Source organism: Sander lucioperca, chromosome 1, assembly GCF_008315115.2.
Source record: "Sander lucioperca isolate FBNREF2018 chromosome 1, SLUC_FBN_1.2, whole genome shotgun sequence".
NCBI classification, from domain to species: domain Eukaryota; kingdom Metazoa; phylum Chordata; class Actinopteri; order Perciformes; family Percidae; genus Sander; species Sander lucioperca.
This window is the reverse complement of record NC_050173.1, coordinates 49882225-49897558: the sequence shown is the minus strand read 5'-3', so window position 1 is coordinate 49897558 and position 15334 is coordinate 49882225. Positions and strand designations below refer to the sequence as shown.

The 15334-nt window shown below is 39.2% G+C and overlaps 1 protein-coding gene across 1 annotated transcript in view; it reads right to left on the bottom strand.

Annotated features, from left to right (window-relative positions):
* tenm1 (teneurin transmembrane protein 1) overlaps nucleotides 1-15334 on the bottom strand; it is a 189658-nt gene that overhangs the window by 126369 nt on the left and 47955 nt on the right. The window contains exon 4 of the mRNA XM_031280063.2: nucleotides 8935-9178. Coding sequence (XP_031135923.1) covers nucleotides 8935-9178 — 244 coding nt within the window. The remainder of the gene's footprint in view (nucleotides 1-8934; nucleotides 9179-15334) is intronic.

Here is a 15334-nt window from a genome sequence, read left to right as displayed (position 1 = left end):
GTCAAAAGTCCTAAGTACCACAACTGAGGTCACCATGGTCCGGACCTTTTCTGAGGTGTAAATAATAATTAAAAATGTGGAATAATAAGGGCTGGGTAGATTGACACCGTCGCTGGACACCAGACTGCATCCGCTCCGTACCTCGTCCATTTGCCCTCATACACGGCAAAAACACATCCATCTTCTCGTGTCATTTAGTCTCATATTCAGCCTTGAAGATGGATTTTACTTAAAAAGCAAGAGCAAAATTCTGAGAGGCTGAGAGTTTTCGGGCTGAGAGTTTCAAGAATGTTGTAGAAATGAGACTCAGCATCATGATGCATGGATAAAGCAGATCATAGCAAAATGTGTCATGCAAATTACAAGACATTTTTGAAACATGATGATTTGCATAGGAAACTGGTGACATTATCACAAGCCATGGCGAGGCAAAGTTATTATAGAGCTTTTTCAAACATAGAGGCAATTTAAGGTGCTTTACATGAGGTAAAACATGTATTAGAGCAATACTTTAAAAAACAAAAAGAGGGAAAATAAACTCAGTTTGAGTAAAATAAAATGAAAACAGAACAAAAAAGGGAAAAGGGGACCGTTTTGGTGCATTAAAAACATCTCAGCACAGCTTTGACAGCCTTTTTTTAAATTCTGTCATTTAATACTTTTTTTCTTTTAGGACTCACTAATGGATAATGGATTTGGGGCAAGATGTATATTTTCATTTCCTTATTTACTTAAATTCTCTCTCTTTTTTTTCATTTTACCGGCCATCCTTTTCTTTCTGTGATTCTCTTTCTGCCTGTCTATAATGTGGCCCTATGGCTGAGTTTACCATGAGAGACAGGTGACATCCATCCTTCAATGCCTCCCCTCCTCTCTCCACCCACCCAGCGTCTGCTGAAAGCCGTGAGTCAGATGGGAGACACAGGAGGCTGCACATGGAGCAACCACACACCTAAGGGTCAACGGTAGTTTAACGTGGAAAGGCCAGAGATAAACTTATAAATAATAATTAAAAATGTGGAATAATAAGGGCTGGGTATTGAATTCAATACTTTTTAGGCACAGACCGAATTGCCTCTATAGTATCGAGTATCGAAAAATGCCTCGTCATTCAATACCAACTTTCAATACCTAAGGAGTAAATCTCATCAGCGTTAGTGAGCCAATAAGCATGCAGCATGCTTCTAATAAGATCTAATAATACTGGTGATTGGCTGTCTAATGTTATATTTCGTAGAGGCAGGCAAAAAAAAAAACAATGTTAAGCATAGAGAAGGGGCTCACATAGTAGGAAATTAAAAAAAAGATTTGTGCTGTAATGTGTAATGTTGTAATTTCTTTTTGTTATAATGGATTTTATAAAATTGTTATCGTTCAGGAACTGGCATCGAAGTCACGTTATTGGTATCGGTACCGGTATCACATATTTTTGAATGATACACAGCCCTAGGAATAATGGCCCCAAAATAACTTTACTTCAGCAATGATATTGTACATTACCAAGATTACCAACTTGCTCATCTGATCACCGTCATTGCATTTTGTGTGTGTGTATGTGTGTGTGAGTGTGTGTGTGTGTGTGTGTGTGTGTGTGTGTGTGTGTGTGTGTGTGTGTGTGTGTGTGTGTGTGTGTGTGTGTGGTGAAGTGGAAGATGTTGTCGTTAAACTACTCAAGACACTGGTTCTTTGATTATGTCAACAACTTGAGGAACTTGACGTTTATGTTTAATACACATTTCTATAATTCAAATCCAAAATGATGCAAACTCAAACACAAAGATGAAATAAAGAAAGTGTATATCATTTTACAAAATTGTTTTTGGCAGGATGGAGAGACAAGTGAACAGAAAGGGACAGGCTGTGACTACAGAGGGTGACAGAGAACAAAGAGTCGAGGACAAAGAGAGAAATAAAGAGAAAGATTGTAAAGTTCAAGGCAGAGAGACTAGAGGATAAGATAGAGAGAGGGAGCAGGTTCTGGAAAGCACACAGAAAAGGAGGCTGAAGTGTGAATTTCCCTTGAATTCAACACTTTAATTAAACATTGTCAACATTCATGTACAGATGCTTCGTGATTGATTTAGCCTCTTCTGTATTTCCAGATTGTAGTGTGGATCATTGCAACATTTAACCAGATTCATGGTCATGTAAGTATTACTGCTTGGCAGATCATTAATGCTACTGCCCACTAGGGGTGTAAGAAAAAATGTATACAGTTGAGTATCACAATATTTTATTTAGCAATACTATTTTATTTATATTATTATTATATAAAAAATAAAAAATAAAATATTATATATATATATATATATATATATATATATATATATATATTATTATTTATAATACTTTTTAGTTTATGTGCAAAAATATTCATGATAAGACAGTGGTTCACATTTATGTTGTGTTTAAACCCCCTTCCGATAGATGGCTAGGCTGAGACGCACCACTAGTGTCCTTGCCTAACAGTGCCTAGCAGTGCCTGACTTTTCACTAGAAGCTAACAATGTATTTTTTGTATTACTTTAGCATATAAACATTAGCTCACTAAGAACCTGTGAACCACAATCCCAAACTTTGATTTTCTCTGTACTGAATTGTTTACCTAAACTTCTTTGACTTTTATGCACATCATGTCTTTTTAAATATTATTTTTTCTAAAATTATAATTTTTAAAAATCCCAATATATCGCCTTATGCACAGTATCGAAATATATTGCAATATATATATATATATGTATCGTGATACACATCGTATCGCCAGAATCTTGCCAATACACAGCCCTACTGCCCACTGACATGGTTTAAAGCTATTGTTATCCAATCTTTGCTCTCCAAAAGTCTTAAAATGCACTATTTAGATCAGGGAAATCAATTTGTTTTTCGGAAGGGGGTATGCCCCAAACCACTGTATCCCTGGCTCCACCCCCAGTTACTGTTGCTACACCTGTCATCAACCGTTGATTTTGTTGTTTGAAATGACAACTGTCGCTGGCTGTTTTTATCAGCTGTTGCTAGCTGGCTAATTAAGCTAACGTTAGCTCCAGGAGTCTCCGGCAGACTGTTTACAGCTGACCCCTTTTCTTAAACGGAGAATCTTAAACATGAACTTGATGGCTACATACATTATATTGTGCTAAAAGACTGAGGCTAAAGCTATATGTCCTGGGCAAATCAATCGACCATGTAGAAGACATGGAAATAAAGAGTTAGCATTTCTCTTGTATAGCTAGTGTCTTATATATAAGGAAAAATGTATAAAGATTATAAAGATTTTTATTTTGTTTCTTTTCCCCTGTTCCCTGGGTGTTTGGCATACATGCAAGAGAAAAGGCTCAGATGATGATGTATTTGACAAGTGTAGCGCTATCTGGGGGTGTTGGCTGGGCTTTTTGGAGTGTAAACTTCCCCAAATTCAATAAAGGACAGGACAGAGCAGCTAATGTTACCCTAAACTCTGAAATACTACACAGTGGATGTGCAAGGCGTGAACAGAGCTATTTTTAAAACTTAACCTGTAACTACACAAACTAATGCAGTTAATGAATAATGTGCTCCTTGGCCTTGGGAGTATCACTGTTACTACTGTGGGTAATAAGCTAAAGATGCTAATGATTGCAGCTGACAATTAAGCAGATAAAGACTGTTTAATTTATTCCTTACACTGGAAAAAAGACACTACTCTTTAATAAGCAGAGTATCAGAGTATCACTCTTTCTTTAGCCCTGTGCATACCACTTTGGCATGTGGAGGAATCCTAAGCTTACGGTGGCTAAGCTATGATTGGACAATCACTAATTTAAGGAGGGGTTGAGAGAAAGGACAAGTCATTGCTGGAAGCCACTCCGCTTTGTGTCCCACAAACTACCTGCCACCTCTGGGACCACTGTTTTTGTCTTTTTAAGTAGCTTATAGTGTGAATTTGGAAACAATCTAGGACAGTGGTTCAATCCTTCACCAATTAGCTTAGCACAGCACGGACATCATCTTTTCTTAGGTATCTAATATCTTTTTCTGATTCTATTAATAATAATCTCCACTCAGTGGAATTCAGCCTCACTCTGAAGTACGCCTGACTGAAACTCATTTAACAGAGCCCCCAAGGTGGGAGATTTTAGAGGAGACCCCTTTCCTGCTATATTCTAAATGACACATACTGGCTGGCTCAGGACTCAAATATGACACACAGGACAGTCCTCTTGAACCTCACCTGTTGGAAAAAGGCTAGAACTACATAATTCATTTAAGTCCTTAATATCCCACGTTTGGCTGCATTTGTGTGCTTTTAATTTAAGTGGTCTCTTAAACTTGCAAGTAATGCATCATCAAAGATTAATCCAGAAAGCTCAAATCAAGGACGAAAAGTAGCCTAAGGAAAATCCCTAAGTGCTACGACTCCACTTGCAATTTATATTATGTTCCACCATAAATTCTTTGTCGAGGTGAGCAATATATGTGACAAATGTAAAACACGGACATTATTCACAGTTAGTGCCCAATAACCGGTCAAACAATAGAAAACAATCTTCCAACAAACTGCTATGTAACATACCCACAGCACACTATAGATAATGTATAAGATACAGAATATAAAATAATCAGCTCTTATCCAGTCCAAGTCCCTCATCGGAGAAGAAGCCCACATTTGTGCCTCTCTGCTGTAACATCTTGAGCTGCTGCTGTAATACAGAGCAGCACTGATATGAAAGAGAATGAAAAACGCTGTGGCAGCCAAGGATCAATGACTTACCTATTCTGTTTTTTGACTCATCAAAGCGACTACTTAAGTTAGACGGCTGTATTAGTTAAACGAGAATGAAGTTCACTTTCATTATGAAAAAGAGTGGGTTAGATGGCAGATGATGATAGGAAAGTAAGCTGAAGGGCAATTAATCTAGGTAGCATTTCATCTATATTGTGTTTGGATAATGGAGGACGAGGGTTGGAGGGTGTCAGATGAGGAAGCAGAAATATGGGGGTTAGGAAATTATGCAATTTGGAAAAGTGGATCTGGGCAGGCAATTATAAGCAGTTCCAGCTTGTTCTGGCCATATTGACTTCCATCAAAAAATGAACAAAGACTGCTACTGTTGGGGAACAAAGAATAGCCTATATTGGAGAAAACACCAGAGGCAATAAAAAAAACAGGTATGACTCATTTTGTTTTTTCTTTCTGCAGTGCATGTGTATTTTCTATAAAAAATATATATCCTGGAGCTTCTGTAATTTTTAGACAAGCAATGATTGCCTCAGGTTACTGTGTGCTCTCTGTGGGTTAATACTGGCTGTGAGTGTGATATGTCGTGGCAGACATGCAGCTTGCCAGAGTGTTATTCTATCTGTGCAGCGAGAGGTGTGAGGTCACAGGCTGCTGTTAGGACTGTAGTCTCTGAAGGGCACTCAGAGGACAGGCCATTAAAGGAGGGCCAGACAGCAGACTGACACCGTCGCTGGACACCAGACTGCATCCGCTCCGTACCTCGTCCATTTGCCCTCATACACGGCAAAAACACATCCATCTTCTCGTGTCATTTAGTCTCATGTTCAGCCTTGAAGATGGATTTTACTTAAAAAGCAAGAGCAAAATTCTGAGAGGCTGAGAGTTTTCGGGCTGAGAGTTTCAAGAATGTTGTAGAAATGAGATTCAGCATCATGATGCATGGATAAAGCAGATCATAGCAAAATGTGTCATGCAAATTACAAGACATTTTTGAAACATGATGATTTGCATAGGAAACTGGTGACATTATCACAAGCCATGGCGAGGCAAAGTTATTATAGAGCTTTTTCAAACATAGAGGCAATTTAAGGTGCTTTACATGAGGTAAAACATGTATTAGAGCAATACTTTAAAAAACAAAAAGAGGGAAAATAATCTCAGTTTGAGTAAAATAAAATGAAAACAGAACAAAAAAGGGAAAAGGGGACCGTTTTGGTGCATTAAAAACATCTCAGCACAGCTTTGACAGCCTTTTTTTAAATTCTGTCATTTAATACTTTTTTTCTTTTAGGACTCACTAATGGATAATGGATTTGGGGCAAGATGTATATTTTCATTTCCTTATTTACTTAAATTCTCTCTCTTTTTTTTCATTTTACCGGCCATCCTTTTCTTTCTGTGATTCTCTCTTTCTGCCTGTCTATAATGTGGCCCTATGGCTGAGTTTACCATGAGAGACAGGTGACATCCATCCTTCAATGCCTCCCCTCCTCTCTCCACCCACCCAGCGTCTGCTGAAAGCCGTGAGTCAGATGGGAGACACAGGAGGCTGCACATGGAGCAACCACACACCAAGGGTCAACGGTAGTTCAACGCGGAAAGGCCAGAGATAAACTTAGAACAAACACACACACATGCACGTGCACACACACTGAGAAACATAGCTCAACTCAGCCAAGCATACACAATAAGATGTCATATACGGGTGAGCATTTTCACATTTTTGAGGCCAGGACACAGGTCGAGTCCACCGTGGTGCTTTTATTGCTCTTCTGAAGGTGGATCAGAGCGAAAGGCATCAGAATCCAGCTGAAGATATTGCATTTGTCAACACGTGTGGATCTCTTCTCTCTGGATTCTTCTTGTGCAGTGCTTTTAAAAAATGCTTCACTGTTCTTCCTGGCTGCCTGCCTTTGATCTTCTCAGACAATATCCAGGGGCGACGCCCAGGAAGCTCTGAATTCATATCACAGGGCAGATTTCCCCGGAGACAGGAAGAAAATGAGAGTTCCCTCTCTCCAGGAGGTTGAAGTCTACGGCCCAAGGGCTGTCTCTACCTGGATATGTGCGAATGACTGTGTGTGGGTGGGTGGAGGCCTGTGTGTACGCCGTGCAGGTACATGTAGAAATACTGTGCATGTGTGTGTGTATAAAAGTTGATTTCGGTGTGTAGCTACACTACAGTGTGAGATTCAAGAAGTCTCACTTCTTAGCGATAAGAGGAAGTAGAGAAAGCAGGGAACCAGTCAATTTATTACAGTCGCAACATTTGTTATGCCTCTTAACACACCCAGTGTGAGACCCAGTCAGATATATTGAACATCCATATCTGCATCCTTCTACTTACACAAGCCGACCTCTCCAGAAACATAACGGATATGCAGCTGAAAAGGAAATCTATGCACACTTCAAACAATCTTAATCTCTGCTGACGCAAAGTCAATACATTTCAATACAGATTCATCAAATACGCTTCAAGGAAAATGAAAGTGCACTTGACAACAAGATATGTGATACAAATAGCTTTAAGGTCATAGCGTCACTTATAATTCCATTGGCCTGAACACCCATGTCAAGTTTGTAAATACTTGATAAATCTTTAATCTCACACCTGAGATTGAGCTGATAGCAGCAGCAGCATCAGGGGCAGAGCAAAAATATGAAATCATTAGATTAGAAGTGTATCTGAGACTGTGACAGAGGAGAGAGAGGAGGGTGCTTGAATATTAAATCCAACCCAAAACAGTTAAGTATTGAAGACATGAAGTCATTTTTTCTGTCTTCCCTACCGCCAAAAGCTAGCTAGAAAAGAGCCAATAATATCTGAATTATGTTATGAAGGGACACTATTCTATTGACTATGAATATGATTACATTTTATGGTTCAGAACTAATAGCACACTATCAAATGAAGCTTATTTGATTATAAAGTCCCACATGCAAAAATGTATTACTAAAAGAAAAAGGCACCATCCAATATACTGAGGCACTGCGAAAATTGTGTTTTATAATCACATCTCTCTTTGAGAGAGACTTCTTTATGTTTGGCAAATATAACGATTTGAAACACAAAAAAAGCGTGAATTTCATTTATGGTGGATTTTCAGTTAAAGGAAGCACACACAGATACGTGCTGTAATTACAATGCACTTCTGACAAGTCTTTTACATTGATAGTCATGTCTGGCCAATGATTAATTTAAATTGTCACTGAATCTAATTTTATTCTTCCCTTCCTTTAAATGAGGTAAGATCTAATTATGGCATAATGCATAACTTATTAAACCCTTCTTCTTCTGGTGTGGCAGCCTGCCAATCTCATCCTCACTCATAATACCAGAATTCAGCTGCCGCACCGAGCTTTCATTATACATGCAAACATATTCTTTGCACCTTGCTGCTTCTTTTCGAAAGCAGCCTCACAAATGAAGATATACTAAATAATTCTCTGATCAATTATTACTTATGCAGCAAGCACATGCTTAATTCTGCTTGGTGGGATGAAATTCCAGCGGCCTCGTCTCCAAGCATTTCGGAAAAAATGTCTTGGGTACTACAACTGGAAGTGGAATCATAATGTGTTCCTGGAAAGAGCATTTCTACTAGTAACTGACTTACACTTTTATTTTACGTTGCATAAAGTCAGATAATGGTCTCCTGGTGAATCCGTCTGCAGTGGGGGGTTAGAAAATGAAAAGAATCCAAAAAACCTGAGATTCGTTATGACTTTGATGGTGTGCAAAGTCCTGTAATAATACCCCAGAGGCTTGCTTGGTGTTCCACTTACTGCTCTCTACACTTGCAAAACATGTCCATCCTAACAAATTATTTAGTCCAACATTCATTCATTCTTGATCATTCTACTCTGAGTTCTCGAAGAAAATTCTGAAAGTGTGCCAACACACACTCCTGACGACATAATTTCCTTTAATCTAATGAGCCTCATTTGTGAGATTAAAGCAATGCCTTTAATCAAGTGGCATTATGTTGAAGTAGGGCGGTTTGCCTTGAAGATATTTTCATTTAAAGGGTTTGGTTGCAAAATGACATATCTACCGTTTTGGACTGAAAGCCTTTTGGAACGAAGCCCTCCATTTGTCCCAAATTATTTAAATCATCTTAACTCTTTTTCATTTGTTAAAAAATAAATAAATAAACAAAAACACCATGAAAAATAACCTTCAAGGAACTGTTCCATTTGTTGCATTCTCTTACCTGGTCTCTAGGGGAATGTTGCTGTTGAGCACCCAGCTGTTGTGAAGCTGTGCCTGGTCTGTGCTCGAGCCTGTGTCTGCCCCCTGGCTGCCCTGACTGGCCTGGCATCGCGTCGGCATGGTCTTCCTCTGCAGGCTGACTTGAGTGTAGGGCGCCGGGCGGGCACAAGTGCAGGCGTGGGGCGGAGGGGGAGGCGGGGGCAGTGGGCGAAATGTGAACTGACCACCTGGGCTGCTGGGCAGCTCTGCGCAGAGAGACAGAAAGAAGCAGAGGAGGAGGCGGGGGGAGGGACAGGGGAGAAATAAACATAGCTTTATTAGGAGCGCAGTACCATAAATTACAAATAAAAGTGGCGTGTTAGTTGACAGTTTATTGTTATTACACTGATTGAGGGACATAAATCAGCTTGGAAACTGTGCCTGTCCAGTGCCTTCCCTTCCTACCTGCTTTGATACACTTCCAGTCACCCTATAAATAGGTTGCTGGCTGGCTGCAGCATTGAGCAGTCTTTAAAGAGCTAACAGCTCTGGCTTAATCTGCAGCCGCCAGCCCAAACTACCCATGTGATGTTTATTATGAGATCTGTAGCTCGACGGAATGAGCTAGCCAGCTGTAACTCCCTCACACTGGTAACCTCAGGGTCTAGCTAGAGCTCTCTCAATCCATCATTTATCATTCCCTTTCCCTATAACTCTGCCTCGCCCTGTCTCTTCCTCCCTGCTGCTTTCTCTCTCTTTTCAGAATGTCTTCTAAAAGCGAGCACAGACTAATTCAAGTTTTGCCAACTTAAATGTGCCTGCATATACATTTGTTTCATGTATATTACTGCAGATGCAGCTGGTTTGTGTTTATTTCCACGTGTGTATGTTTTCATGAGTGTACATCAAGCATCCTGGGAAATTAGTTATCAGTGTTTAGGGGGACAGCTCATGCCATATGGTTGCAGCACCATTCTACAAGCACGGCAAATCCCTCGTCCCAAAAGACCAACTCTGTCCGCCTGTATTGACAATGAATGTAACATTAGTCTCAAACCCGTTGTAAGGAAGAAAGGAGTCCAGAATCAGGTTGACAGACAGTATTTGCCCACAACTCTATTTGCTGCCAAAATGTCAGCAATAATTTAGTATCTAGAAATGTAACCCACCTGGGAGATTACCACAGTCTTCCCAATTCAAGTTTAAGTATTGCACCAGACACATTTTATGATTCTTGCCAGATGAAAACTGTGAAAAGTAAAGAATTAAATAATCTGGTTTTAGTTCTATTGCCAGCATAAACACCTGCATGTTACTGGAGTCTGCACTTTAGCTACCATTATATCTAAAATTGAGGTAACATCTTTTCCAAATATTGCAGGGAAACAGTTCTGGAACGTGTTATCGTAACCATTTCCATAACATTAAATCTGTGCACATGCAGTGACATTTTAGGCAATGTTAAAAATCATATTGCTTTGATCTCTTAACACTAAATTATTGTTGTCTTTTGCACAGCCATGTAAGCCAATGCATGTGTCATATCCGACAATGTTCCTTGACATCCCACGTACTGTAGCACATCAGGTTTTATGGTTCTCAGTTGTTGCAAATACACATTTACAAGATGTATATTGTCACAGTGTTGTAGGAATGCTATGGCAGGACAGGAACAGTTCTGTAAATAGGTCTACATTTCCACAGTAATATTTCCATGATGCCATCTGTCCAGTTGAAATGGCATTTTGCACAATGTTAAAGTAGCAGTTATGACGTTTCTTCTGCTTGTGTCTGTGTGTATATATCTGCATATTTGACAGTAGTATTTCCAAAATGATGTCAAATGTTCTTCATCTTCCAAAAACACATTGCTGGTTCTTGATCTTCCACCATGGCTGAATTGTCTTTGTCACATCTCCAAAGCATGTAATAAAATATTTGTCTCCGTTTTCAACATGCTGACACAATGAAATTATCTCGTCCTTACTGATGACAAGCCATTACTCACATCACATATTTATATTTCATGATTTCACAGAAAAATGCAGGGGGGTCTAACTAAATGTTGTCCCTCCATTGTTGTTTATAGCTCTGGGCCATCTGCGATGATGCACATTTCACACTCACACGTACAATTAGATATATATTTTTAGTATGTTTAACATGTTTCTGTTGAAAAACAAGAGCTGAAAGTTGTAGTTTGTGAATTTTCTTGGATGTGTCATAATAGCTGATTTTCTCCCGAGAAATATATAATGTGGCGTTGTACTATACAGAACCACAACCTGCTTGTCACCCCCACACTGCATCAAACGATGTTAACAGCTATAGCTAATCAGAGTGTGCTGAAGCTGACTTCATATGGGACCTGGTTAAATGACAGGAAATGTATTTGTGTCATCACCTGGAGGTGCTGTTTAGTCTAAACTAATGGATGTGGAAAATGGAAGTTATTTTTGTCTGAATCACCTCTGAGATTTAAAAATTACATGCTTAGGGAAAACTGACAGAACATTTTTAGAGCACTACTGCAATGTGTGTCATTGTAATGCACCGGGAGCTTTAAAGTGGTGCTTCAGTTTTTAGCAGTCTATCTGATTCATCAGTAACTGGGAGTCCTTTGAGTCCAGCCAGAAATCCCTTGCTTACAGACACTGCAGGTAGATGTTTTTAGCATTTGTTACAAAAAAATGTACTTTTTAATCTTTTTCTAAAAAAAAAAAATTCAGTGCATTCCCAGAGGTGGGCACTCAAGTTGGAAACTTGCGCTTGAGGCATTAATTCAACTTCAGAGACTTGTCTTGAACATTACTTTGTTGACTTTAGACTTGACTCGGACTGTGTTAGTCAGAAATTGTAAAGCCACTGTGAACATGTCTGCCAAAGCAAAGTTTTGATTTCTACAACGCTCACAAATTCTCTGACACATCACAGCGTGCACCTGTCAGCCTCAGGTCTGTCACGGAATCCAAACAAATGAACAGTAGTGCTAACTCTTTCTTAAAGGTCCCATATTGTAAAGTAAGTAAGTGAGATTTCCATGTCTTTAATTATTATAAAGCAGGCTGAGGTGCTATATAAGTACTATGAAAATATCAAAACGCTCAATCCACAGAGAAATGCAGACTGTCCGTATTCATAATCTGTGCCTTTAAACGAGCTGTCAGGACTTTGGTACGGTTGTGATGTCAGAACTATACTATATATATATATAGGTAGAAGGTGCCGTTATAGTCATTCTCCGGCTGCAATGATAGTGCAGAGACGCAGAGAGCGCAGATACGGAAGACCCGGAAGACCCGGAAGACCCGGAAACGCTGGCCAATCAGAGCAGACTGGACTTTATTGGGAGGTAGGCTTAATGAGACAGGTGCTAAAACGGAGCGTTTCAGACAGAGGGGGAATACAGGTAAAGACAGACAGTATGACAAAAATAATGTGTTTTTACTTTAAAGCATATACTAGTAGAAACCCAAAATACAAGTATGAATCTGAAAATGAGCATAATATGGGAACTTTAATACACAGGCTAATGCTTGCTCTAAATGCCACTGGCACTGGTTAAGATGTACTCAGAGCCTTTATGTACGTAAAAGTAACTATACCACAGTGGAAAAATATTTCTTTTAGTCCAAATAGGTGAAGCTCAGAAAATGCTGGATCCTACATTTCCCATAATGCCACTCAATAGTCTCTTTCGTTTCCCCTGCCTGATAAATGCCCACGTCTTTCAAAGTCCATGTCCCAGTAATTGTAATGGAGTAAAACATGTTTAACCCTTGTGTTGTCTTCCCGTCGATCGTGCACGCTGTAAAGCTTAAAACATAACTTATCACCCAATTCTGTGTTACACCTTCTAGCCAACTTCATTCCACTAGTTTTACACTTATGTTTGGAATTCATGGTCAATGAACCTCATGTATGGGAAATTATACCTAATTTTTGAGTTAAAGAAGCACTAAGTTATAAATTATTTTGACTAATTAAAATCAGAAACGTTTGTTGATGGATTATCACATACTTCAACAGATTTAGTCAGGATACTGTTTTGACCATTTCATTATTTTTAATGGCAGCAAATAATCACATCTGTGGTCTGGGAAGAAAATGGATTCTATTAAATTAAATAAAACACCCAAAATTCATTTATTTAAGAATGTTGTATGGAACCATCTATGTTATGTTTGGTTAAAAGAAACCCATATTTATATATATAGAAGTTTTGAATAATGGTCAAATTTGACCCAAGGAACATGAGGGTTAAACTGAACTGTTTTCAGTTGTACATTTTTATTGGATGTAATTAATCTGTGGATGCATGCATTTCTAGAAATAGCTTTACTTGAGTCAGACTCACAAAAATCTCCGTGCATTCCAAATATTCCCACAGTGAGAAGGAGCTGAAATGCTTTTCAACCCAAAAGGCTCACAATTGTTTTGAAACCAAAATAATAAATCCAAATTATTTCTGGCTCTTATGTCTCGAATGCCTTCCAGTTCATTATTAATTGAGTCTTTTTAGAAAACCTGAGTTATAACAGCTCTGTGGATACGGTCACCACAACTTCCCTTTGCTAATTTTGCTGGCGAGGGAAAAGGGCAAAGAGTGTAAAGTGCACAGGAGGGGAGGAGAAAGGACAAGGATAGAGGGCCAGGGGAGAACGTAATCTTGGTGAGTTGGGTGACACGGGGGCCTGGGCTGCCAGATGGTGCTTTAGAAGGCTTAGCTATGGCAGCTTTGGGTCTCCGCTCCCAAAGATCAACAAACTGACTCAATTCCTCTCTTCTCACACAAACGTACAAATGGCAGAGAAACACTTGCTCACTCCCTCTTCCTCTCTTACTCTTCCTCACATCAAACACGCAAGCTGTGATGTTGTGTTAAATGTAACCATGATGTAACCTAAATAGGCCTGGCCATGTAGGGCAGGGGCCGTGCAATATTTGGCGAGCTAGCCAGGAGTTCAAAAAGCAACTCTGTGGAGAGTAGATAGAGGCCAGAGGAGGGGCCCATTACAGCTCTAGATGACAGTCGTGACAGTGTAGAACATCCTCTGCCCTGGGGTTCTTCTGGGACTTAGCCCTCCAGAAAAGACCTATTTGGAAAGTCGCTTATGAGATATTTTCCTAGAATCAGCTTTTGGTTACATAAGCCAGATATGAGTGAAGGTGTTTTATAGCCAGCTGAAGGGAAATCAGGAGGGATTTACTGGGTAAATGTAACAGGTAACAGGTATTTGGGCCAGGTATTAAAAATGCATTACTGTTGGTGAGATGGACCTAAAATAGCACAGACATTAAGTATTTATGACAATTTAGGCATTTAAAGCCAAGTCATACTAATGACTAATGAGAGGATAGTATAGGAAAAATAAATGACACACACACACGCACACACACACACACACACACACACACACACACACACACACACACACACACACACACACACAGTAATGGTGTGTGTAATACGTTAGCCGTCATGATGGTGCAGTTCTTTTGAGAAGGGATATTAACAAGCAGGTATAAAACTGGATGAAAAATTAATCGTCTTTATGAACGCTCATCACGCTCGTCATTAAAATGTTCTACTTTCAATCTGGATGTGCCTCCCAGATGTTCAGCGCTATACCTGAACACAGTGTTCTTCTAATTAGGCAGAGAAAATTGAAGAAGCTACAGTGAGAAATTAATTCTTAGTATTCATGGACAATAAGGGACCGTGTGAAAATGATTAGAGGGGAAGGTCAGACAGAAAAGGGGGAACGTTATGTACTTTTTTGCTGGTATTCTGACATTTTTTGGAAGAGTAAAGTTAGAGTCAAACTTTTTCTCATATTTTATTTCATCTTCTTCACATGTATGTTTATTTTATTTAAAAAAAAAAAAATCAAATAGTTACATAACAAAGGACAGATTTTGTGTGTGCTACTGGTAATGAAGGTTCTTTAGCCACGTGGGATCAAAATCAGTAACCTGTTCAATTATTTGGTAGCGGTAATAAATGGGGTTTTTTTTTAGCAGCGAGGGTGGCTGTATTTTCACCATTTTGCTATATTTGCCTTAAATTTTTTTTTTCTCTCGAGGTATTTAGGTGCAGTTTTCAGTTTTTTTCTATGTCAAAGTGAAGACGGGAAAAAACAATGCTGCAAAGGGCCTTGCTTTTTAATGAAATAAAATATAAAATTCAGGTCCCCTGCCTACCGCAATACTTTTTGTACAGTCCCTAAAGTGTGGAAGCTGCAACAACAGAATGTATAGCTTCCTTAATAAGAAGAGACCATTCAGTTTGGTGTGTAGTAGTGTGTAGTAGACCATAAAAACATGACCCACAATAATAGTAAAGCCTAATATTTAACCAGGTTTCCTCTTCTTCTTCACTCTGTGTGTTTGCTAACGCCCCCTCCATTCCCCTCCCTTCA